The sequence below is a fragment of the Cervus elaphus genome, chromosome 17 (assembly GCF_910594005.1).
Source record: "Cervus elaphus chromosome 17, mCerEla1.1, whole genome shotgun sequence".
NCBI classification, from domain to species: Eukaryota; Metazoa; Chordata; class Mammalia; order Artiodactyla; family Cervidae; genus Cervus; species Cervus elaphus.
The window spans coordinates 42,356,652-42,380,945 of record NC_057831.1 but is presented as its reverse complement, the minus strand read 5'-3'; the positions used below and the strand labels follow the sequence as shown (position 1 = coordinate 42,380,945).

The window sequence follows — 24,294 nt, the reverse complement described above, 5'->3', positions numbered from 1 at the left end:
GTTCTCCAAAGAAACTGAGCCCTGCTCTCCTCCCCCTCCCCAAGCCCAGGACTGGGGCTCGCCGGGAGGAACGCGCGGGCCCCAGGGACACACGGGGCGCCTTTGTCTGGAGGCGGCGGAGAGAATTGCGAGAGTGACCACTGTGGCTGGAGTTTGGACTAGAACTTTCTTCCGCCCTCCCCACGAGTTACGGCACTCCCGCTGCCCCACAACTCCGGCCCGGAAGCCGGGAGCGCCTAGGTACCGGGGGTCCGGCCCCGCGGCGGGCGGCGCGGGTCCCGGAGCACGCCCCTCCTTCCTGGAGCCGCGGGCGGCGAGGGGAGCGGAGACGGCGAGGTAGTGGAGGAGGAGGAGGAGAAGGAGGCGGCGAGGGGAAGGGGCGGGGGCGGCGGGCGGGGAGGAGCCGCCGCGGGCAGTGGCCGGGGGAGGCGGCGGCGACTGAGGAGGCGGTGGAGGAAGCGGCGGCGCTCCCGCCCGGCCGTAGAGCGGCGCTGGGACCCACGCGGCCGTGACCCCGCGGCTCCCCGGAGGCCGAGCGCGGCAGCTGCGGACAAAGGAGCATGTCGGCGCCGAGGAGGGCGCGTCCTCCGGCCACCACGAGACTCCGGGCGCCGCCGGGCCCGCGCTGCGCTCCCGTCCTCCGGGCCACCGGGGCGGCCCGCTAGGCCAGCGCTGCGTCGCTCGGCCCGCAGGCCCCGGCCGGCCACCCGGCCCGCAGCATGGAACGGCCCCGGCGCCCGCGGGGCCCCCCGCCGCCGCCCCTTCTGCTGCTGCCGCTGGCGCTGCTCGCGCTGCTGGGCGGCGAGGCCGTGGCTCTGCCCCCGGGCTGCAAGCACGACGGGCGGCCCCGAGGGGCCGGGAGGGCGGCGGGCGCCGCCGAGGGCAAGGTGGTGTGCAGCAGCTTGGAGCTCGCGCAGGTCCTGCCCCCGGACACGCTGCCGAACCGCACGGTCACCCTGTGAGTAGCCCGCGGGGCGCCCCTCTGTCCTGGCGCCGGGTCTCCTCCGTCCCAGCCGCTTTCCGTCGCGCCGCTTCTCCCTTCTCGCGACTTGGAAGAGGGTCCCGCCGCCACCCCCGCGCCTTTCTGTGCGTGCAGTCGCCGGCGGGGGTGATGCTGGGGAAGCCCCGGGGGGGCTCTGCCTGGAGGCGTTTCTGTGGCTGGCGAGCGGGTGTGTGCCCGCGTCGCTCCGCTAGTTTGCAAAGTAAAAGTTTTAGGGTTCCCCCGCGCGGTCCCGGCGCAGTGCTTGTGAGCTGCGCGGTGCCACGTGAGGATGCAAGTAAACACGCAGGCGGCGGAGTTAAAGCTCATTCATCCTTTGCTTGGGCGGCAGGAAAACAGAGCTGGGCTAGAAGGGCCAGCCCTTCAGCTCCTTGCACAAGTTATTTGGACGCTAGTTTGCAGGATACTAAAGCCACACAGGGACTTTGAACGCCACTGTGTGTGATCTCCAAACTTCCAGACTGTTGGCTTTGCTTTTGCTAGCTGAGTTTTATTACATTAAAGAGCACCTTGGAAAATAAGAGTTATTTTTAAGGGCTCAGAAATATATTTGAGATGAAATCGTGCACCTTCGACCCCCGGGTTCTTGGGTATGAGAGCTTATCTTTACAGCCGAGAACTTCAGATTTGCAAACTGGGTTTGTTGAGTCTTCCAACTCAAGGGATTTGATTTTCGGATTGAGTTTCCACCTGGAAAGAAAAATTTTTGGTCTCCTAACTCTGTGCTACGATTCACTGTCCAGTTTTGCAAGCGTGGTTCTGCCAATTCTGGATGAACTCTTGGCCCCGGTGACTCTTGATTTTATTTTCTGAACGATGAATTGGTTTGGGACAGTTTAAAAGTGTTTCTGATGGGTACTTTGTGGAACTGAAATATGAGTCCCTCGGCGCCTTGTGTTGTTTTGGTTGGTTTCCTAAAAAAGAATCAAGGCTGCCACTATAAAAACATGAAGGCAAGAGGAACAGCGTGACCTGTGAAAGAACTTAAAATATGGTTTTTAATTTAGCCCAGAAATATGGTTTTTAATTTAACCCAAATTAACCCTAGCAGGATTTATGGGTAAGTACAGATTTCATTACTAACACCTTTGTTCTTTCCATTTGTTTGAATTAGGAAAGGTTTAACACAGGGAAACTGGTGTGTTTCTGTTTATGGAGGCCTGAAAATGGTAAAAGAGTTTTTGTTTTGTTTTGATTCCTTTACCGGCACTTGACCACTTGGTAGTGGCAGCAGCTGTATTTATTTCTTAGCCAGATTCTTTGAAGTGGAAATCTTGAGTATGGGCCCATAATTACAGCCTGGAGTCTAGTGGAGGAAACCTTTGTTTTGGAGATATCCCTTGTTACTCTGAAGAAATTAGTCATATATTTGGCTTCTGAATCAGTGACACTTAAGCTGATTCAAGTTTAGGTCGATTTTTCCTCAATTGTCAACAGTCCCAGCAGAATTAAAGCAGCTACTTGTAAATTGTTGATTTCGCAGGGGAAAAAAAGTTGATATTGTAGAAAATAACTTTTCAGCATATGATCAAACTATTTCATTGAATTTTAACGAACTGATTAAAATATGTGCCTTTGAAATGTCATTTTAATCCTTTTTTTTTTTTTGCACCCGAAAGCCCTTTAAAATAATTTAGTGAATGGGAAGAATTATAATTAAGGATCAGATCAAGTTGATCTGGATGAAGTTGGTTTCAGAATGGTGGGGGAGTGTTCTGGGCCAGTTTCCTCATTTTCCTAGAGAATAAATTAGAGGGTCATAGTAGATAAGTGACTTGCTCAAGTTCCAGTGATAAACTTATAGCGAGGGGGTCCGTGCCCTGGATTCTTGCCCTGCAGTTCGCATGCTTTTTCATCTTCACTCCCTGTCTTCCTTAGTTCAACGCAGTTTTTTTTTTAAATTAAATCATTTCTAGATCATTGGCAGTATGTTGAGGTTTGGACTAGGTGTTATTTTCCTAGGACTGTGGTAGATTAATCACTACTTTGATGGCTTAAGACAGCAAATTTCTTCTCTCACCATTCTGGAAGCCAGAAGTCCAAAAGCAAGGGTTTTAGCAGGGCCATGTTCCTGCCAAGGCCCTGGAGAATCCTTGCCTCTTTTCCGCTTCTGACTTTCCTTGGCTTGTGGCAGCTCAATTCCAATCTGTTTCTGTCTTCCAGTGGTCTTCCCTGTGGTGTCTTTCAAGTACTCTCCTTTCTCTTATGAGACACCAGTCTTTGAATTTAGGGGTCCACTGGAAGTCCAGGATGCTCTTTTCTCAAGATTCATGACTTAGTTCCATCTGCAGAAAAACCCACAAAAACCAACCCTATTTCCCAGCAGGGTTCTTTTCAGAGGTACTAGGGGTGAGAACTTGGGCCTTTGGTTTTGGGGCACACTCACTTTTCAGTTCATACAGAATATAGACAAAAACATCATCTTTCTTCTCCAGGAACTCACAGAGATTTGAGGAGAAAGTTTCATGAAGTCTCAGGACAGTATGGTAAACACTCTAATATCAGGGAGCACAATTAGCAAAAGGAACCCGTAAGAGGGCAACCGGGGTTCCTCTGGGGCATAGTGGGTGGGGTCGAGGATCTGAGAACCCATACCCAGTTTGAGAAGTATGAGAAAGATACTGTGGAGGAAATGAGGGGGTGAGAGGTGGGAGGCCCCGGCAGGCCCAGGGTAGTGGAGATGCTTGAGGAGTTGTGCATTTGAAGTTGCTGGAGTGTCAAGGACACATGTCTAGTGCTTGGAATGGTGGTGATGGTGGTAGGGGTTTGGGGCGCTGTGGGGACAAGTCAAGGACAGGTGGGCTCTCTAATTCCTTCGTTGTGGCCAAGCGTTTTCAGCTGAGTTGTGATGTGGCTGCCGAATGGAAAGTTGGGGGTTGAAAGGATGGCAAGAATTGACGTTTTCTTTTTCTTTAATAGTGAAAAATAAGGTTATTTCTTCTTAGTGGATGAACTGGACTTCAATGTAGCATAAAAAACTGCTTCTGCTGCTGCTAAGTCGCTTCAGTTGTGTCTGACTCTGCGACCCCATAGAGGGCAGCCCACCAGGCTGCTCCGTCCCTGGGATTCTCCAGGCAAGAACACTGGAGTGGGTTGACATTTCTTTCTCCAATGCATGCTAAGTTGATTCAGTTGTGTCTGACTCTGTGAGACCCCATGGACAGCAGCCCACCAGGCTCCTCTGTCCTTGGGATTCTCTAACCAAGAATACTGAAGTGGGTTGCCATTTCCTTCTCCGTTAGATCCTTCTACTATCTTAGTGAACAGCGCTTATTTTCATAGCCGTGTTTCTAGAGAGGTTTGGCAGAAATCCTCAGCTTGACCACTTTTGTTCCTTGTATCTTATGTAGCCTTTCGCATTAAAGGATTACCTTCTATTTATTATTTTTACGCACAAAGTGAATACAAATTTTGTTGGGAATCTGTTTATTCCTATGTTTCATGTGAAATTCTCAATGTTAAGTTTTAAAAAAATCTGAAGATGTCAGTGGTAGAAGGTTTCACAGATTTAGTCCTGGTATTCCATAGTTAGTGTTTTCCTGGTGATGCTACATGGTGATTCTAGATAAAAGGTTTCTTTTAAAAAAAATTTATGATTTATTAAGTAACTTTGGGACAAAATCCAGATTTTTTTCAGACTGTTTAACAGACTAAAATAATGCTCGGGTTTGGTTTTTACTTTTATAAAATGTTACGTTCTTTTGCTGTCAGAGGACTGATAATTGGACATCACCGGTATATGCAGCTCAGTGCCAGGTACACAAAAAGAAGTGCTGGTGTTGTTTGGAAACTTCAGTCTGGTTGGAGAGGGAAGATTTGCACCAAAGCAAAGCAGACATCTAGGGAACAATCTCAGAATGTCTGTAATTAAGTAATAAATTCTGTACTGCTGATTGCTTAAATGCTTTAGGAAGCCTGTTAAGAGGAGAGAGCTGTGGGGCCGTGGAGGCCTGGGAAGGTATTAAAATTTTCCTGGAGGAGTTAAGACTTGAGCACGGCCTGAGGGAAGGGAAAGGTTTGGGTTTTGAGCCAGGGGAGAGAGGGCGCTCTGCCGTGGTGATGGACTGGCCCCGCTGAAAAGCAGAGAGGGCCATTTTCAGAACCATTGGTCTGTCTGTGGTGTTTCAAGCACCAGTCTGATCGAGGTCAGTTAGGGGAGTGTGTCCGGATGGGAAGGAGGAGGGGCCCAGGCTGAAGTCCCCTGGAGCGGTGGAGGGGCCTGAGAAGGAAGGAGCAGCTGGTGAGGTTGGGGGGCAGCGGCTGGGGAGTATTTGGTCATAGAAGCCAAGGGGAGTTCAGGTTTGAAGACAGGAATGGGGGCGCCCCAGTGAAAAGATGCTGCGAGGTCGGGAACAGTAAGAACAAGCTAGACTTGACAGCTTTGGTGCCCTCGGCGGGCCAGAGGCTGCAGGAGGCAGGTTGGGGTGGATTAAAGGGAGAACTGTGTGAGGATGGTGGTGCTGGTACCTTGATGAGGAAGAAGTTTGGTGTGAGGAAAGAGAATCTTTGCATCTTGCTGAGTATGGTTGGGAATAGTTGGGGAGAAATGGGTGATGGAAAGTGAGATATGATGGGAGCTGGAGCCCAGGTGGGGTGTTAGGCTTTTAGATGGAGGGGGCTTGTCCCATTCCCAAGTGGTGACAGGAGGGAGCTCGGGCAAAATGGTGGGTGGGAGACCCCCGAGGAGGGCATGTGGGATGAAGAGGGCTTTCCTGACCCCTGGCATGCATTTTCTCAAAGACCTAGAGGCAGGGTGAGGGAAGAGGGTGAGGAGATGGTGTGAAGAGGAAGTGAAGGAAGAGTGAAGTGGCCCTTTTGGAAAGGACCTGGGGATTGTAGAAATGTCACCCAGGTGGAGTGGTGTCCGTTTTTGCCTTGTGATCCAATTCAGAGGGAGATGGTCAGCATGTTTTTTTTTTTTTCCTTCCTCTCCAGTTGCTTTCAGCTTAGAGATGAGAACAGTGGATATTAGCCAGGCTGCTTCACCAGGTGAGGACAACAGAGGACAAGAAGGAGCAGGGAGATTTTAATGAACATCACGGACAGCTGCTGTGGTCTGAATTCATGTGGATCAAGGTTTTTATCTTTGAATGAAAGGTCGTCTCTGTAGCCATATTTCCCCATTCTCAGCACAGCCTTTTTTCCCCATGCACATCTATTGAGACACTATTAATATTGTACGCACAACTCTGAGTGCCAGGGATGGCTCTGAGTGCTAGGGGTGGCTAGAATAAGCCATAGTTCTTTCACCTGAGGATCAATAATATACTCAAATTCCCTACTTCACCACAGCATGCATCTCATTGTCCCCTGAGCAGGTTTTTATGTATTTTGCTTCCTGTATGCCTCGGCTAAGTTTGCCACTCTTGCCTGATGCCCCCTTCCTGGTAAAAATCTGGGTCCTCATTAATCCAGCCCAATTGCTGTGGACTCTTTGGTGTCTCTTCCAATACTCTGATCCTTCTTTTCTCTAAACTTGGAAAGTGCTTCTTATCTGTGCTCTTGTGTCACTTTATGGGATTCTTGATGCCTTCCTAAAGCATGTCCTGTCCCCGAAGGAAGGGCTCTGAGACCTCAGTGGGTGGGGACGTAATCACTCTTTATTGATAAAAGTAATGCCAGCAACGATAGGACTGTGTGGTGGGAGGTCAGGACAAGCAGAGGGATGTGAATTCAAAATTTTACCCTTTTATGGCCAGTGAGAACATTTCTTTAGTTTAGGTCAGCATTTCATAGCTGTTGGGTCCCTGATTCAAGAACAGATATAAATATGGGCAGTTACATTTGACGTACATGATCTTATGTGTGTGGTAAGCACACATTGCCAACATCCATTGGATCATAGAAAAAGCAAGAGAGTTCCAGAAAAGCATCTGCTTCTGCTTTATTGACTACACCAAAGCCTTTGACTGTGGATCACAACAAAGTGTGGAAAATTCTTAAAAGAGATGTGAATACCAGACCACCTTACCTGCCTCCTGAGAAATCTGTATGCAGGTCTAAAAGCAACAGTTAGAACCGGACATGGAACAACGAACTGGTTCCAAATTGGAAAAGAAGTACGTCAAGGATGTATATTGTCACCCTGCTTATTTAACTTCTATACAGAGTACATCATGCAAAATGCCGGACTGGATGAAGCACAAGCTGGAATCAGGATTGCTGGAGAGATATCAATAATCTCAGATATGCAGAAAGTGAAGAAGAGCTAAAGATCCTCTTGATAAAAGTGAAAGAGAAGAATGAAAAAGCTGGCTTAAAACTCAATATTCAGGAAACGAAGATCATGGCATTCAGTCCCATCACTTCATGGCAAATAGATGGGGAAACAATGGAAACAGTGACAGACTTTAATTTCTTGGGCTCCAAAATCACTGGAGATGGTGACTGCAGCCATGAAATTAAAAGACGTTTTCTCCTTGGAAGAAAACCTGTGACCAACCTAGACACCATATTCAAAAGCAAAGAAATTACTTGGCAGACAAAGGTCCATATAGTCAAAGCCATGTTTTTTCCAGTTATGAATGGATGTGAGAGTTGGACTGGAAAGAAAGCTGAGCACCAAAGAATGGATGCTTTTGAACTATGGTGTTGGAGAAGACTCTTGAGAGTCCCTTGGACTGCAAGGAGATTAAATCATTCAGTCCTAAAGGAAATCAGTCCTGAATATATTCATTGGAAGGACTGATGCTAAAGCTCCAATACTTTGGCCACCTGATGCGAAGAACTGACTCATTTGAAACACCCCGGTGCTGGGAAAGATTGAAGAAGGAGGAGAAGGGGACAACAGAAGATGAGGTGGTTGGATGGCATCACCACCTCGATGGACGTGAGTTTGAGTCAGTGGACATGAATTTGAGCAAGCTCTGGGAGTTGTTGATGGACAGGGAAGCCTGGTGTGCTGCTGTCCATGGGGTTGCAAAGAGTCAGACACTGACTGCGTGACTGAACTGAACAGAAGCACATATGTAAAACCGTGTTTTCGCAGGTTGATCAGAAATACTGAAGAATTTTGGACAGACTTAGGCATTTGGTCTATGAATGCAAGTCTTGGTGGTAGTGGTTTAGTCGCTGAGTTGTGTCCGACTCTTGCGACTCCATGGACAGTAGCCTGCCAGGCTCCTCTGTCCCTGGGGTTCTCCAGGCAAGAATACTGGAGTGGATTGCCATTTCCTTCTCCAGGGGATCTTCCCAACTAGGAATCAAACCCTGGTCTCCTGCATTGCAGGCAGATTCTTTTCCAACTGAGCTATAAGGGAAGCATTTTTCCAATCTGGTGAGGTTTTGCATGACCCAGCCACTGAGTCCTGTTGCTTCTTATCTGCTTTGGAGTCCTCCATCGGGGGTATTTGATGAGAAGATGGTGGGTTTGGCAGTAAATCAGAAATAAAATACTAGAAAGAGACATAGGAACCTTCCAAGCCTATAAAGGTGTTTTTTTAAAATAGGTAAAAATAAAGGAAGTAAAAACTCCTGAAAGTAATCAGAAAATAACACAGGGTGAAGTTTCTTTGAGTAGTATTTAGGACTTTTTTTTCCTTCCTATTTAGTTGCTTCTCTGAAAATAGTTGTTTTCTGTATTGGCTGTCCTCCTATGGAGGAATTTTTTTTTTTTTTAATTATAGCAGCTCTATTTAGCTTTGTTAAGTCTTAATTGTGGCACACAGAATCTTCACTGCATAAGGCAGATCTTCTGTTACAGACCACTGGCTTCAGTAGTTAGGGACTCATTTGCTCTGCTGCCTGAGGGATCTTGTTTCCCCTGCCAGGGATCAAATCTAAGTCCCCTGCATCGCAGGGAGGATTCTTAACCACTGGGCCACCACGGAAGTACCTCGCATGGAGAAATCTTAAGTCCAGAGAACGTATCTAGTTCATCGTTGTCAACATTTTTCTCAAAAACAGACAAAAAATAGGATACAGGATTCTTAAAATTTTAGTAACTTATTAAGTCAGTTTTTCTTTTGCAAAAATTAGGAAGCTGTAGATGCAGACTTGCTCAATGAGTTTTTAATTGTTGCCTAACTAAATTTATTTTAATACAATTTTTAATGGTTTATGCATGGTTTAGCTTGTTTTTATGTTCACGCGCAGACAGTTTTAGTCTGAAGAGGGAGTTTTAAATTAAGCAATCTCTCCCAAGCTTTTTTTTTTTTTAATTTTGCATGTGTGGTGAGGGAAACTCCTGCATGTTGGATGGGACAGAACAGAGCTGTAGTTGTCACCCCACAGAAGGGACATGTCTGTCCTGGCCACTTTTAGTGCCATTGCACCTTGCAAATACTGGGCTTTTCACTCAGGTAACCTTTTCTTGTCCTCAGAGCCTGAAGGGAATGAACGGAAGGGATTGGTATGAGAATCATCTAGGACTTCCCCCACTCCCCTGTGCCCACTCAGCTTCCCCTCAGCACCCTTTGTCTGCAGGCTGCAAGCCCAGGTGTAAACCTGCTTTCCCACACACAGCAGGGGCCTTCCGAAGACCAGACTTTTGGTAATCCCTCTTCTCTAGTGGCTGTCTTCGTAATTCCTATCCTAGTTTTCAAAACTGCTTGCTTTTGTGTTCGCTCAGCAAATAGTTATTCACTGCCTGCTCTGCCTGTTATCCACGTAATTTAGGTGGGCCTGTGTGACTGTTTTTGGCCGTTAGACCAGTTTTATCCTAGTCTCGTGTGCTTGTATTCCTTTCTGGAACTCCACCTCTTGCCTTCCAGAAACACAATATCTCCCTGGCCTGCCTCTTTGTGACCCAGTTTAACCGGCATCCTCTTCCTTTGCCACACTTTGCAGTGAGAATTGGAGATAACAGGTTTGGGGGGGAGGGACTGGTGGACTTTCAAAAATTATTGTAGTCGTTGAGGTTTCTAAAGATATATTTGCAAGACTGGTTTAGGAACAGCGTAGCCAACGGGACTGATAGACCATGGTGGGCAGTGACCACCTTTGCTTTCCCCTCACATCTGCCTGCTGGGCACAGAATCTTTCCTTCACCTCATCTGTCTCTGATTTCCTGTAGCACGTAATCACCTCCAGTACTCAGAGCAGTTCTTTCTGAGGAGTTTCATGTTGTCTCTCACACACACACACACACACACACACACACAGTGGTAAGGTTTGTGTACACACACACACACACAGAGTTTCATGTTGTCACACACACACACGCAGTGGTAAGGTTTGTGTATACACACACACACACACACACACACGCAGTGGTAAGGTTTGTGTACACACACACACACACACACACACACACACACACACACACACACACACACACACACACACACACACACACACACACACACACACACACACACACAGTGCTAAGGTTTGTGTGGAGGGTACTGCAGGCGGGAGCCCCACTGAGCCACACCCTGCATCCCAGCCCAGCTTGGGGAGGGTTTGGGGGAGCAGTTATTTCCACTTTCCTGTAAGCTGGCTGCTGAGTTTGCTGTTGAGGCTTTTCACCTTGATTTGAATCACCTGGGAGGATTAAAAGCTCAGGTGCCGGGTCTCAGGATCTGACTTGACTGTTCCAGGATGGGGCCTGGAGGTTGGTATTTTTCACAGCTCTGCAGGTGATGCTCTTGTCACCTGGGCTAAGAACCTGTTTTCTGGGTGTTTTCTTCACCACGTGTCATCTGATACAACAAAAGAAGGTCTAAGAGCAGTGGGGCAGGTTGAGGATAACTGCCCCAAGGGGAAGGGGGCTGTTCCAAGTGGAGCAAGGATGGACGGAAATCAGGAGATGTTTTTAGGACTGAGAACTGAGAGCTTTAGGTTGGGGCCTTATTCATAAGAGAGGAGAAAAATGACTGTATGTAAAGTGGGGAATGATATGCTGAACTAGGATTTAATATCAACTCATGGGGTTAATGGCTTCCCAGATGGTTCAGCGGTAAAGAATCCGCCTGCAATGCAGAAGATGCAGCTTTGATCCCTGGATTGGGATGATCCTCTGGAGAAGGAAATGGCAACCCACTCCAGTATTCTTGCCTGGAACATCCCATGGACAGAGGAGTCTGACGGGTGACAGTCCGTGGGGTTGCTACGAGTTGGACACGACTGAGCACGTAAACAGCAGCAGCAACAGCGTGGGGCTAAGGGCTGTACGGTTGTGGAGACGCGTTGTGGCACTGGAAGGACGAACTGAGGGAGTCTAAGGGCAGCAAACCAGTAGTTGAGGGCCTGATGCTCAGGTGGAGCAGACAACAAAACGTAATAGCCCCTGCCTTGGTCTGCCTTTAATCCTTTCTGTACATTAAATTTAAAATAGATTTATTTCTGATAATAATCCATTATTAATTTAAATACTAACAAAAGTATAGAGAATCCATGAAAGGCCCAATTCCCCAAGTATCTACCTGCTGAGAATTTTTTGTTTGGTCTTTACTTGTCTGAGTTATTTAAAAGAGCTTATTTTAATTTACATCCTCATTATAAGTCAAGTTTCATATATTTTGACACATCTGCAGAAGGGTCATTTGTATTTGGCCGCCTTCTCTGTACATTTTTAGTTTCCAGTAGTTGTTTTCACCACCAGTTGACACTTAGATTTTTTGAGTGACCACTCATCATCTGAAAATGTAGTACTTTCCTTTTTTTCTTGCTGCTTTGGCTGGGACTGAGGAGGCAGGATTGTGGGTGCCTTTGTCATGTTCTTGACTTGATAATGGACAGACGTGTTGGGCAGATGAGGACAAGAGATATTTCCTGGCAGGACACTTGATTTTGTTGAGAGGCTAAATCCACTCATATAGCAGGCATTTGCTAGTTGCTTTTAGCTCTTTATCAATTCACATGACTGACATTCTTGGTTCTTAGGTAAATAAAAGATATCTTTTGCCCTTCTTTTCCTTCCCATATTTTGCCTTGTTATGTTAAATTATGTAATGGTTGAATTGTACACATTTGAAATCTCTTCTTCCTGAATAATCAGTATTGGGGGGGGAGGGCACGCCTGTGAAATGCAGTCTTAACACAAAGAAGGCTCAATTGTCAGTCATCCTCACTCTCTACCTCTTAGGCTATTTTTATTAAATTCTTTTGGATGACAGTGGCATGAGCATGAAGAAAATCTTTTGGCAGGATTGCTAGCTCTAAAAGCAAAAGCAGTGCTTCCACTTAGTAGTCAAGAATTGTACAGTAATCCTCCTTTATACTCAGTTTCAGTTACTCGTGGTGAACCGTGGGCCACAAATATTAAATGGAAAATTCCAGAAATAAACAATTCATAAGTTTTAAATTGTGCGCTGTTCTGAGTTGCATGGTGAAATCTCGCTCTCTCCTGCCTGGGATGGGAATCATCCTCTTGTCCAGAGTATCCTCCTGTTCGTCACGTAGTGGCCACCTGGGTTATATAAGGCATCAGATCGACTGTCCTGGAAGCTCAGTGGCTTCTGTTCAAGCCACCCTTATTTTACTTCATAACGACCCCTCAAGTGTAGGAGTATTGATGCTGGCGATTCAAAGGTGCCAAAGAGAAATCTGTAAAATGCTTTCTTTAAGTGGAAAGGTGAAAGTTCTAGATTTAACACGGAAAGAAAAATAATCATATATACTGAGGTTGCTGAGATCTACAGTAAGAACAAATCCTTTAGCCATGAAATAGTGAAGAAAAAAGAATTCGTGCTCATTTTGCTGTTGCCCCGCAGACTGCAAAAATTATTGCCACAGTGTGTGATAAGTGCTTAGTTAGATGCAGATGCAAAAGACCTTTTTGATATGTGCAGTGAGATATTTTGAGAGGGAAACCATCTGCATGGAACTTTGATTACAATGTGTAGTCGTAATTGTATTAGTTTATTACTGATAATCTCTTACTGTGCCTTCTTTATAAACTAAACTGTATCAGAGAATGTATATATTGGAAAAAAAATAGTAAATAAAGGATACTGAAGTTGGAGGCATCCCCTGGGGGCCTTGAAGGTATCCCCTGTGGATAGGAGGGACTCCTGTACTTGCAGGCCAAGATGTTTCCCCAGAATAGAAACAAGCATGTCCGCCACCCAGGCTGGAGTGGGTGGGTAATCTAAGCTCCCCAAGCTGCACCCCCACCCCGCTTCCCTGCATCCTCCCAGTATGGGACATAATATACAGTAGGTGATTGTGAGTTAAATTCACTCCCTATATGAAGACATTTCTGAATTAGAATACATAGTTCCATCTATGTGATCTTGCCTCCCCTAGATAATGGAGCTTGGAGACTTTTTTGTCCTCTCCTGCCACTCTCGCACCTAGAAGAGTGGTAGGCTTTTCATTGGCATTTCTGTGATCGCCTCCTATTGTGAGCTGGATAGAAAGCAGGTTATAAATTGTGTTGGGGATGACACTTCAGTCTAAACCCTCCTGAGATTTAATTGAAGAAAACTTAAAGCGGGCTTTGGAGATGCAGCTGTAACACAGATTCTATAATGCAGTTGTTAAACTTCTCTTTCTTCAAGACTGCTTGAATCTAAGTCTAATTAAATTGATTCATTTCCCATCAAGATAAGACTTAAAAGCATTCTTTGTTTTATTGTGCAATTCTTCCCAACTCTTTTCTCTTGAAAAGGCAAAGAGAAATTGACTAGGGGTGTATTCATCTCTAGTACCATGTTTAAGGCAGATGGGCTTTCTATTAGATTAAAATTTTTTTTTAACCTTCCTTTTGTTTGTTTGAAACAAGCCCAAGTGTAAACTCTCCCTTGCTGGTGAAGATTTGATTAGATTTCTAAAGTCTTTCCAATACCATGGTACTTGCAGTCCACCTTGGTAATCAGTAGTAGGCCGGCTTCTCCATTCCTTGTACCCACATCCTGCCTCACCTTTGCATGCATTACTGCAGCTGTCATACTCTTTGGAATTATTTATTTACAATCCTTGCTGTCTTACCAGATTGTGAACTTTTTTTTATTTTTTATTTTATTTTTTTGTGAACTTTTTTTTAAATTGATGTATGTATAGTTGGTTTAGTTTCAAAATGTCCAGCATAGTGGTTCAGTATTTTTGTAACTTTAAATGGAGTATGCCTGTGTATACTAAGCACTTCAGTCATGTCTAACTCTTTGCGAACTTATGGACTGTAGCCCGCCAATTTCCTCTGTCTATGGGTTTCTCCAGGCAAGAATACTGGAGTGAATAGCCACGCCCTCCTCCATGGGATCGTCCCAACCCAGGGATCGGACTCATATCTCTCACATCTCCTGCATGGGTTCTTTACCACTAGCATCACCTGAGAAGCCCTTAAATGAAGTGTAATTTATAACAAAATAATGGCCGTATTTTTCTGTGCTGTACAATATATATATCCTTGTGGCATATTTACTTTATACATAGTGGGTTGTATCTCTTAATTTCCTACCCCTATTGTGCCCCTCTGCCCATTTCTTCTCCCCATTGGTGATCACTAGTTTGTTCTCTGTATCTGAAAGTCTGTTTTTGTTTTGTTACATCTATCCCTTTGGAGATCAAACCAGTCAATCCTAACGGAAATCAACCCTGACTATCCATTGGAAGGACTCATGCTGAAGTTCCTATACTTTGGGCACCTGATGCGAAGAGCTGACTCACTGGAAAAGACCCTGATGCTTGGAAAGATTGAAAGCAGGAGGAGAAGGGGACAACAGAGGAAGAGATGGTTGGATGGCAGCACCGACCCAATGGACATGAGTTTGAGCAAACTCCCGGAGATGGTGAAGCACAGGGAAGCCTGGCGTGCTGCAGTCCATGGGGTCTCATAGAGTGGGACTCGACTTAGTGACTGAGCAACAATGAGTGATAGCATGGAGTGTTTGTCTTTCTGTGTCTGACTTATTTGTCTTAGCATGATATTCCCTAAGTCCATCAACTTTGTTGAGTTTCCTTCTATTTTGTGGCCTAGTAATGTTCTTGTATATATGTACCACATCTTCATCTATTCAACTGTTGTTGAACACTTAGGTTGCCTATCTTGGCAATTATAAATAATGCCACTACAAACGTTGAGTGCATGTATTTTTTTAAATTAACGTCTTTGTTTTCTTCAGGTGTAAACCCAGCTGTGAAATTTTTGGATCATGTGGTTCTGTTTTTTATTTTTGAGGAACCTCCATAGTGTGTTCATAGTGGCTGCACCAGATTGTAAACTCTTGATGGTGATATTTACCTCTGTATCCTCGGTGTCTATCACATAAACACTTAGTAAGTCTTTGTATAAATAAGGCCCATGTTCCCCGCTGTTTTTCTTTTCTTCCTCAAGTAGAACTAGAAGAAGAATCTTGCATTATTTTTAACACAGGATGATGAATCTATCACTGATAAGCTTCAGAGTCTTCAAAGCGGAGTACCCAAGCTACAAGGTCAAGGCTTAAACTCCCACTCTGTATTTGATAGTGAAAAGCCTTTCTCTCTTACACATATTACTTTGTTGTTTTCTCTCCTTTTCTTGATCCACTTCCCTTCTTCTTTTGGAGAGACTGTCACTTACCTTTTCTGTGTTTTACGCTTCTCCCCTCCTTTGTGATGTTTCTCCTTGGCACAAATAGCCTCTGTTCAAACAGACAGACAACAACAATCTCGCCTCCCTCACACCACCCTTGCCGCAGCACCGTGTAGTTACTCTTCTTCTTATTTCACAAATAAACTTAAAAAGGAACATGAGTTCAGCCTGGCTTTTTCTTACCTTATTTCAGTTTCAGTCCATTGTCTAGTTTCTATACTGCGCTTTGCCTGAAATCAGCCTAAACTCAAAGATCTTTCATTCCTCCATTGCATGTGTCGTCTTCTCCTGGTCACCGCCTCTGTTACCATGTTCACTTAATTATTAAATTTCATCAGTTTGACGTGGTTTGGGCTCAGCAGCTCCTATGAGGAAGTGGCTAGCTTGGCTGCCTGTTTTCCTGCCAAGATGACCACAGAGAGCAATACCTCCTTAGGGGATGGTGTTTTTTGAAGGCAAAGCCCTACGGAATGCATATCGTCCACCCTGAACCACCATAAACAGAGATTGTCTACTTGAGATTATTGCCTACTTAGAGAAACCTAGTTAACTGTCTGCCATGGCTTGATTTTTTTTCAGGGATCCTTACTAGGGGCGGGAGGGGAACTGTCTTTGAGTTCTTCCCCCAGGGATAAAGTTGAAAAACTTGTCCATCAGCTTAACTAGAACAGTTTAGCAACCACAGACTGGGGCCATGATGTAAGGACTTTGTCAGACTTTCCGTTTTTAAGCTTTGTTAGTGTTTCCATTATTTTTCCTTTTAGTGTTTCATAGAACTTTAAAAATTGCAGATGTTTTCTTGTCACCACATGGAGCAGAGATGAGGGGGGATTTTGGAGGCTTCCTGTACTAAGTCTTACTTACACTAAGTCTTACCCCATCTTAGAGTAGATGGTGACAGCTTATAAATGGAAAGAAACTATTTTTCTGTTGGGAGGTTGATAGTAAAGCCAATGTGAAGAACCTTCTTGTTTCAGGAGAAATAGGATTTCAGAAAACTCCTTAGCTTAGCTCTGTTGAGATTAATTTGGTAAACCTGTTGTTTCTACTTCTGTTGTAGCTGTAAAGAATCCATGATTGAGTAGCTAATGTAGGTGGTTAAAAACTTTTAATGCTTGTTCAACTTTCTCCCAAAACCAGCTCGATAATTGCCTTAAACTACTGTGAATAGCACAAACTAAGGTGTAGAACTCTGTAGAACTCCTTGGCCTCCAGAACTTTATATAGTTGACCCTTGAACAACAAAAATTTGAACTTTGTGGTTACACTTACGAGTGGAAGTTTTTCAGTAAGTACCATAGTACAATGTAGCACTCAACGTTCAGAAAACTAAGATCATGCCATCTGGTCTCATCACTTCTTGGCAGATAGATGGGAAAAAAGTGGAAGCAGTGACATTTTATTTTTTTGGGCTCCAAACCCACTGTGGACAGTGACTGCAGCCATGAAATTAAAAGACTCTTGCTCCTTGGGAGGAAAGCTATGACAAACCTAGACAGCGTATTAGAAAACAGAGACATCACTTTGCCAGTGAAGCTTCATCTAGTCAAAGGTATGGTTTTTCCAGTAGTCATGTATGGATGTGAGAGTTGGACCATAAAGAAGGCTGAACTCCAAAGAATTGATGCTTTCGAATTGTAGTGCTGGAGAAGACTCTTGGGGGTCCCTTGGACGGGAAGGAAATTGAACCTATCTACCCTAAAGGAAATCAACCCTGAATATTCACTGGAAGGACTGATGCTGAAGCTCTAATACTGTGGCCACCTGATGCGAAGAGCCAACTCATTGGAAAAGACCCTGATGCTTGGAAAGATTGAGGGCAGGAGGAGAAGAGGGTGACAGAGGATGAGATGGTTGGATGGCATCACTGACCCAATGGACCTGAGTTTTAGCAAACTCTGGGAGATACTGAAGAACAGGGAAGCCTGATGTGCTGTGGTCCATGGGTTGCAAAGAGTTGGATACATCTGACTGACTGAACAACAACAATAGAACTACATGATCTGAGGTGGGTTGAATTCATAGATGTGGAGGAACCACGTATAGTGAGAGCTGACTATAAGTTGGATTTTCCACTGGGTGGAGGGTTGGTGCCCTAACCGCCATGTTTTTCAAGGCTCAGTTGGGTATCAGTGCCCTTAACTGATGTCGGTTCAATTCAGTTGCTCAGTCGTGTCGTGTCCAACTCTTTGCGACCCCATGGACTGCAGCACTCCGTGATTTCTCTAGAGCTGGCTGACTCATGGAGAAATAGAATAACTGAGACTTCTCTTTAAGTACTTACTGTGTCCTAGTAACTCAAGTTCTAATGGCGATACTTATCATGTGCCGGGTACAGTGCCAAATGCTCCACATACACATCTTAGTTGTTAAGATAACTTCATAAGCTTGGCATTCTCCCCATTTTTCAGGTGTGCCATCTGAGCGTGGACAGGTAAATTGATCCTCTCAGGTTACATGCTGTGTAGGCTCTGGCCCAGGAATGTGGCCTTTAAGCTTGTAATTCTCACTCTTGTTCTGTTCATAAAAGTCACTGACTACCTAAATGCTCATAATGGCAGCAGGGGTTGAGGGGAAGCCTTTGCAGAACAAAAGAGATGGGGAACTTCTTTACTTTGAACCATTTCTTTAGAGTTGGCTGACATGGGAAAATGGAATAACTGAGACTTCTCCTTCAGTACTTATTGTGTCCTAGTAACTCAAGGACAAATGTAGTGTCTCGTTTTGCTATCAGCAAGTGGTTATGGGAATGATCAGAGCGTCATACTTAGGACTACATTGTAGTATTATTGATTATTAAATAGTCCTCTTGCCTGTGTTCCTGAGATCAAAAATTTTATCCTAGAGTGATATCTTCGAGTAATAAATGACCAACCTCAGGCGTTGCTGCCCTGTTAGGGTGAAAGGAATAATAACCTCATAGTGGGTAGCTGCATTTTTGACGGGTCTCCGTGGGACGTGAATCCGTCACACACACCTCTCAGGGAGCACTCACATCTACCTGTCAGCGTTATGCCTGAGTAAGCAGGGAGCTGGTGTGCCTATTCCATGTTTGACAAAAATGCCCAGAAAGCAGGAAACAGAGGAATTAACATCAAGACTCAAAGTGTTCAGGGGCTCTATTAGCTTTGCTACTGAGTAGAATGTGACCTTTTACACATCTTAATTTTTCTGGGTATCACTTTCCTGAAGAGTAAAATAAGATTTTGAACTAGGTTATCTTTAAGTATCTTTAACTGCTGAAATTCAAGATTATTGAGATATATTTTAAAATCCTCAGAGTTCATATGTACATTTGATGAAGCTCAAATTGTGTATTAGAAGGGGCTTGTTGCATTATAATAGTAACTAAGCGCAGGGCTGTTTTCTTGGCGGATGTTGGGTCTGTGCAGTCCTTAGTATTTGGCCGCATGCCTTTTCTCACCACTCTTAGGCTGACTGCCCCTCAGTTGCGGGCTGAGACCTGCCCTCGTTCCCTAGGGCTAAACCACCATGGAACTTTGTGCTTTCATCCTGTTAGTCGATTTTTTTTTTTTGTCTCTGAGTTAGATCTGAATCCTTGAGCTCTAGCACTGAACTCTGGCTATCTCTCAGTAGATCCTCATTCTTTTCCTCCTTTAAAGAAATAGAGATTATTAAGTCCCAGCCCAGTTAGTCTACCAGCCTGCTTATCAGAGTTTCTGAGTATCACAGGAATGTACAAGGTGTCCATAAAGTTCAGAAGCATACTTTTTTTTAAAGCAACGTGAAAATGCTTTTTTTGACTTTATACATACACAGACACATGGATATTTTCCCCTTTATTTCCAGACTGTATGGATATGCTGCAGATTTTGTATCACGTGATGATTTTTCTTGCCTGCATGCTCCCCCCACGCCCTTACTGCTTTGCCCAGTCGCCACGTATTTGTTTTGCATCCTCTGATGCCACTGTTCTGACCGATTCTGCTTCACAGCACTTCCCTGTCGGCTCTGTACACAGTTCACCTTCAGTGGGCAGGTCAGTTCCTGGTCACGATGCCTCCACCAGTTATAAAACATACGTTGAGGTCGTAATTGCTGTGATAGAGTTTCTGTTGTAGAACCAGTGCGGTAAATAGATGCCTTGAATGACAACATGTGTGAATTGGGAGCAGCCGTCAGGAGTGTTGCCTGAGCTCATCAGGAAAGAGCCAGTTCAGATGCCTGCTCTGGCACAGGATGGGGAGGTGGTGGCACACATGCCCTTTTTTGCCAATGGCCCCGGAACCCCAAAACTCGGTTAATGACTGGATTGTTTGGTTTTATAATCTTGGGGTCACATGGCTTTTTGTATATACCCAGGTTGTTTCCTGTTTGATACAGTTTCAACAGCTACATGGAAAGAGTGTCTCTGAATTTTACAAGAGTCTTAGGAGATTTCTTTTCTTTTTTTGAGGCATGTGGGATCTTTGTTCCCCAAAGTATGAAAGTCTTAGTTGCTTGGTAGTGTCTATCTCCTTGTGACACCATGGACGGTAGCCTGCCAGGCTCCTCTGTCCATGGGGATTCTCCAGGTAAGAATACTGGAGTGGGTAGATACTCCCTTCTCCCGGGATCTTCCGACCAAGGGATTGAACCCAGGTCTCCTGCATTGCTGGTGTATTCTTTACCATCTGAGCCACAAGGGACACCCCCTGCCCCAGGGATCAAACCCATGCCCCCTGTAGTGAAAATGCAGATTCTTAACCATTGAACCTCCAGGGAGGTCTTTCTTACCAAAAGAATTAGACAATTCTTTGCTTAGCAGCAAGCACTGTGCTTGTCAGAAATAATGATTTCACTCCTTGTAATAGTTTCCGAACTCTAAGTCTCTTCTAACAGAGACTGGCACCCAGCATTTGGGCCAGCTGCCTAAGAATTTTTGGAAGATCATATTGGAAATTGCTGGTTCCCATGTATTAAGAACCTCCTCCAAATTAGAAGAGACAGATAATCCATTCGAAATGTGGGCCAGTAATAATCGGTAATGTTTGTTGAGTGTGCCAGATCCTGTCTAAGTGTTTTTAAGGGTTGTGTTGTATTAGTTGATTCTCATACTTCGCTCATGAGGTAATTATTATTATGATCTCGCTTCTGTGCCTGAGCAGGGGAGGCATAGAAGCTCGTTAATTTTCCTGAGGTCACCCGGGCAGTAAGAGGTGGAGCCAGGCTGTGAGCTGAGGCAGTCTGACTTGAGAGTTCACACTTAACAACCAGTGTGTTATAGTGGTCAAAGGACATTTGCACACATTCACAGGAAGGGAACACAGATTCACAATGGGAAGTGGAAATTACAAGGTACCACTTTTTTTTATACTCAGATTGAAGCATGACTCTGGCAAGAATATTTCACGGGTGATGTGTGCACTCATTTCCCTCCTTCCCTCCACCCCATTCATTAACTTAGGGGCATCCCCTCTATAGGTACCCAGGTTCTCTGCAGCCAGCTCCCACCCTGAGCAGAAGACCCACACGCTCTGAGCCTGAGCTTCTGACCTGCAGAGCTGTGTGCTAAGTAATAGGTGTTGATTTAAAGCACTAAGTTTGTGGTAATTTGTTATGCAGCAAAAGAAAATATTACAGAGAGGTTATCTCTGTTTAAAAGGATTTTCCCCTTCCTGTCTGCACTTTGAATTCCTCCTCATTTAACAACAAAGTTCAGAAGTGTTTCCCTTATTCATTTGCGTTTCTGCAACATTTAAACTCTGTATTTTCTTTGAATCATACAGTCCTCTTGTAGCACTTTATACCAAGATTAATGTGTTGTATTAGTCCTTGAGACCTATTATTGTGTCCTTTAATGTAACTCCCAGCACACAATAGATGCGCAAATACACTTGATTAATGCATAGTAGGTTCATCGTGAATTTCAACTTAAAAATCAGACTCAAAATCCTAGAAGAAACTCATTCTGGTCCCAGGAGAAAGCTCTCTATTTGATTAAAATGCCAAATAAGCATGCTTTTATTGTATTCATAAATATTAAGTGTCCAGTGTTCTTTATGATGTTAAAGACACCTTGAAAAATAGGCTTTGTTTTCTCATTGAGCTAATGTGTTCCTAAGGTAAAATGAAGTATTATTTAATAAGCAGTTTTTCATTTTAGGCATTTTGGAAACAATCAGTTCAGTTCAGTTGCTCAGTCGTGTCTGACTCTTTGCGACCCCATGAACTGCAGCACGCCAGGCCTCCCTGTCCTGCACCAACTCCCGGAGTTCACCCAAACTCATGTCCATCAAGTCGGTGATGCCATCTAACCATCTCATCCTCTGTCTTTCCCTTCTCTCACCTTCTATCTTTACCAGCATCAGGGTCTTTTCAAATGAGTCAGTTTTTCACATCAGGTGGCCAAAGTATTGGAGTTTCAGCTTCAACATCAGTCCTTCCAATGAACACCCAGGACTGATTTCCTTTAGGATGGACTGGTTGGATCTCCTTGCAGTCCAAGGGACTCTCAAGAGTCTTCTCCAACACCACAGTTCAAAAGCATCAGTTCTTTGGTGCTCAGCTTTCTTTATAGTCCAACTCTCACATCCGTACATGACTACTGGAAAAACCTTAGCCTTGACTCGACGGACCTTTGTTGGCAAAGTAATGTCTCTGCTTTTTAATATGCTCTATAGGTTGGTCATAAACTTTTCTTCCAAGGAGTAAGTGTCTTTTAATTTCATGGCTGAAGTCACCATCTGCAGTGATTTTGGAGCCCCCCCAAATAAAAAGTCTCTCACTCTTTCCACTGTTTCCTGATCTATTTGCCATGAAGTGATGGGACTAGATGCCATGATCTTAGTTTTCTGAATATTGAGCTTCAAGCCAACTTTTTCACTCTCCTCTTTCACTTTTATCAAGAGGCTCTTTAGTTCTTTGCTTTCTGCCATAAGAGTCGTGTCATCTGCATATCTGAGGTTATTGATATTTTTCCTGGCAATCTTGATTCCAGCTTGTGCTTCCTCCAGCTCAGCGTTTCCCATGATGTACTCTGCATAGAATTTAAATGAGCAGGGTGACCAAATACATCCTTAACATACTCCTTTCCCTATTTGGAGCCAATCTGTTGTTCCATGTCTAGTTCTAACTGTTGCTTCCTGACCTGCATACAGATTTCTCAAGAGGCAGGTCAGGTGGTCTGGTATTCCCATCCCTTTAAGAATTTCCCACAATTTGTGGTGATCTGCACAGTCAAAGGCTTTGGCATAGTCAATAAAGCAGAAATAGATGTTTTTCTGGAACTCTCTTGCTTTCTTGATGATCCAGCAGATGTTGGCAATTTGATCTCTGGTTCCTCTGACTTTTCTAAAACCAACTTGAATATCTGGAGGTTCATGGTTCACATATTGTTGAAGCCTGGCTTGGAGAATTTTGAGCGCGTGAGATGAGCGCAATTGTGCAGTAGTTTGAGCATTCTTTGTTCTTGCCTTTCTTTGGCATTGGAATGAAAGCTGACCTTTTCCAGTCTTGTGGCCATTGCAGAGTTTTCCAAATTTGCTGGCATATTGAGTGCAGCACTTTCACAGCATCATCTTTCAGGATTTGAAATAGCTCAACTGGAATTCCATCACCTCCACTAGCTTTGTTCATAGTGATGCTTCCTAAGGCGCACTTGATTTCACATTCCAGGATGTCTGGCTCTAGGTGAGTGATCACACCATCGTGATTATCTGGGTCGTGAAGATCTTTTTTGTACAGTTTTTCTGTGTATTCTTGCCACTTCTTAATATCTTCTGCTTCTGTTAGGTCCATACCATTTCTGTCCTTTACTGAGCCCATCTTTGCATGAAATGTTCCCTTGGTATCTCTGATTTTCTTGAAGAGTTCTCTAGTCTTTCCCATTCTGTTGTTTTCCTCTATTTCTTTGCTCTGGTCACTGAGGAAGGCTTTCTTATCTCTTCTTGCTATTCTTTGGAACTCTGCATTCAGATGGGCATATCTTTCCTTTTCTCCTTTGCTTTTCACTTCCCTTCTTTTCACAACTATTTGTAAGGCCTCCTCAGACAGCCGCTTTGCTTTTTTGCATTTCTTTTTCTTGGGGATGGTCTTCATCCCTGTCTCCTGTACAATGTCACGAACCTCCGTCCATAGCTCATCAGTAGTTTGGCATTAAAAAAACCCTTTAGTTTTTCTTAATTAACCAAATGCTATTTGATAACATGCGAACTTACTGCTTAATGCAAAAACAGAAAAATAGATTTCCTTCCTGCTTATAAAACTACTGAATTAAGTGGAAGAAAGGGGAAGTGTTAATTTGCTCAGTCTGCTCTTGGCAGCCCCACAGATTGTAACCCACTAGCCTCCTCCGTCCATGGAATTCTCCAGGCAAAAATACTGAAGTGGATAGAATTCCCTTCTCTAGGGGATCTTGCTGACCCAGTGGTCAAACTCAGGTCTCCTGTTTTGCAGGCAGATTCTTTACCATCTGAACCACCAGATCACCCTTTTATTTATAAAAGTACTGAATAAAAATTGTGAAATAATTATAAGAAAAAGCAGGCCTTAAAATGTCAGATCTTTGATAGAAATGCCTGGAAACGTGAAAGGTTATTTAATGAACCATTTGAGTATTAAGGATGACCATGTGCCCGGGTTAACACCTGTTGTCTTGCTGTAATTATTAATGTGAATGTAAGCATCAAGTGTCTGGTGATAAATTATATTGTGACCCTATAATAATATGTTAGCTGGTGATATCTTTGACTTGCTGTTTAATTTTTAAAAATTATTCAGGGACTTCCCTGCCAGTCCAGTGGTTAAGAATTCGTGCTTTCATTGCAGGGGGCGCAAGTTTGATCCCTGTTCAGGGTATCAGATCTCGGTCTCCTGCACTGCAGGGGCTTGCCTG

General features: G+C 44.5%; 1 protein-coding gene across 3 annotated transcripts in view; it reads left to right on the top strand.

Moving 5' to 3' along the window:
• The first annotated feature begins 407 nt into the window (after window positions 1–407).
• Window positions 408–24,294, top strand: part of ADGRA3 (adhesion G protein-coupled receptor A3) — a 124,400-nt gene continuing 100,513 nt past the window's right edge. For 2 of the 3 annotated variants that reach the window (XM_043870819.1, XM_043870818.1), the window contains exon 1: window positions 408–958. In XM_043870819.1, the coding sequence (XP_043726754.1) occupies window positions 720–958 (239 nt within the window). In that variant the 5' untranslated portion in view covers window positions 408–719. Of the gene's footprint in view, window positions 959–2,001; window positions 2,061–24,294 lie in introns of those variants that run through there. The other variant, XM_043870821.1, reaches the window with a different exon arrangement.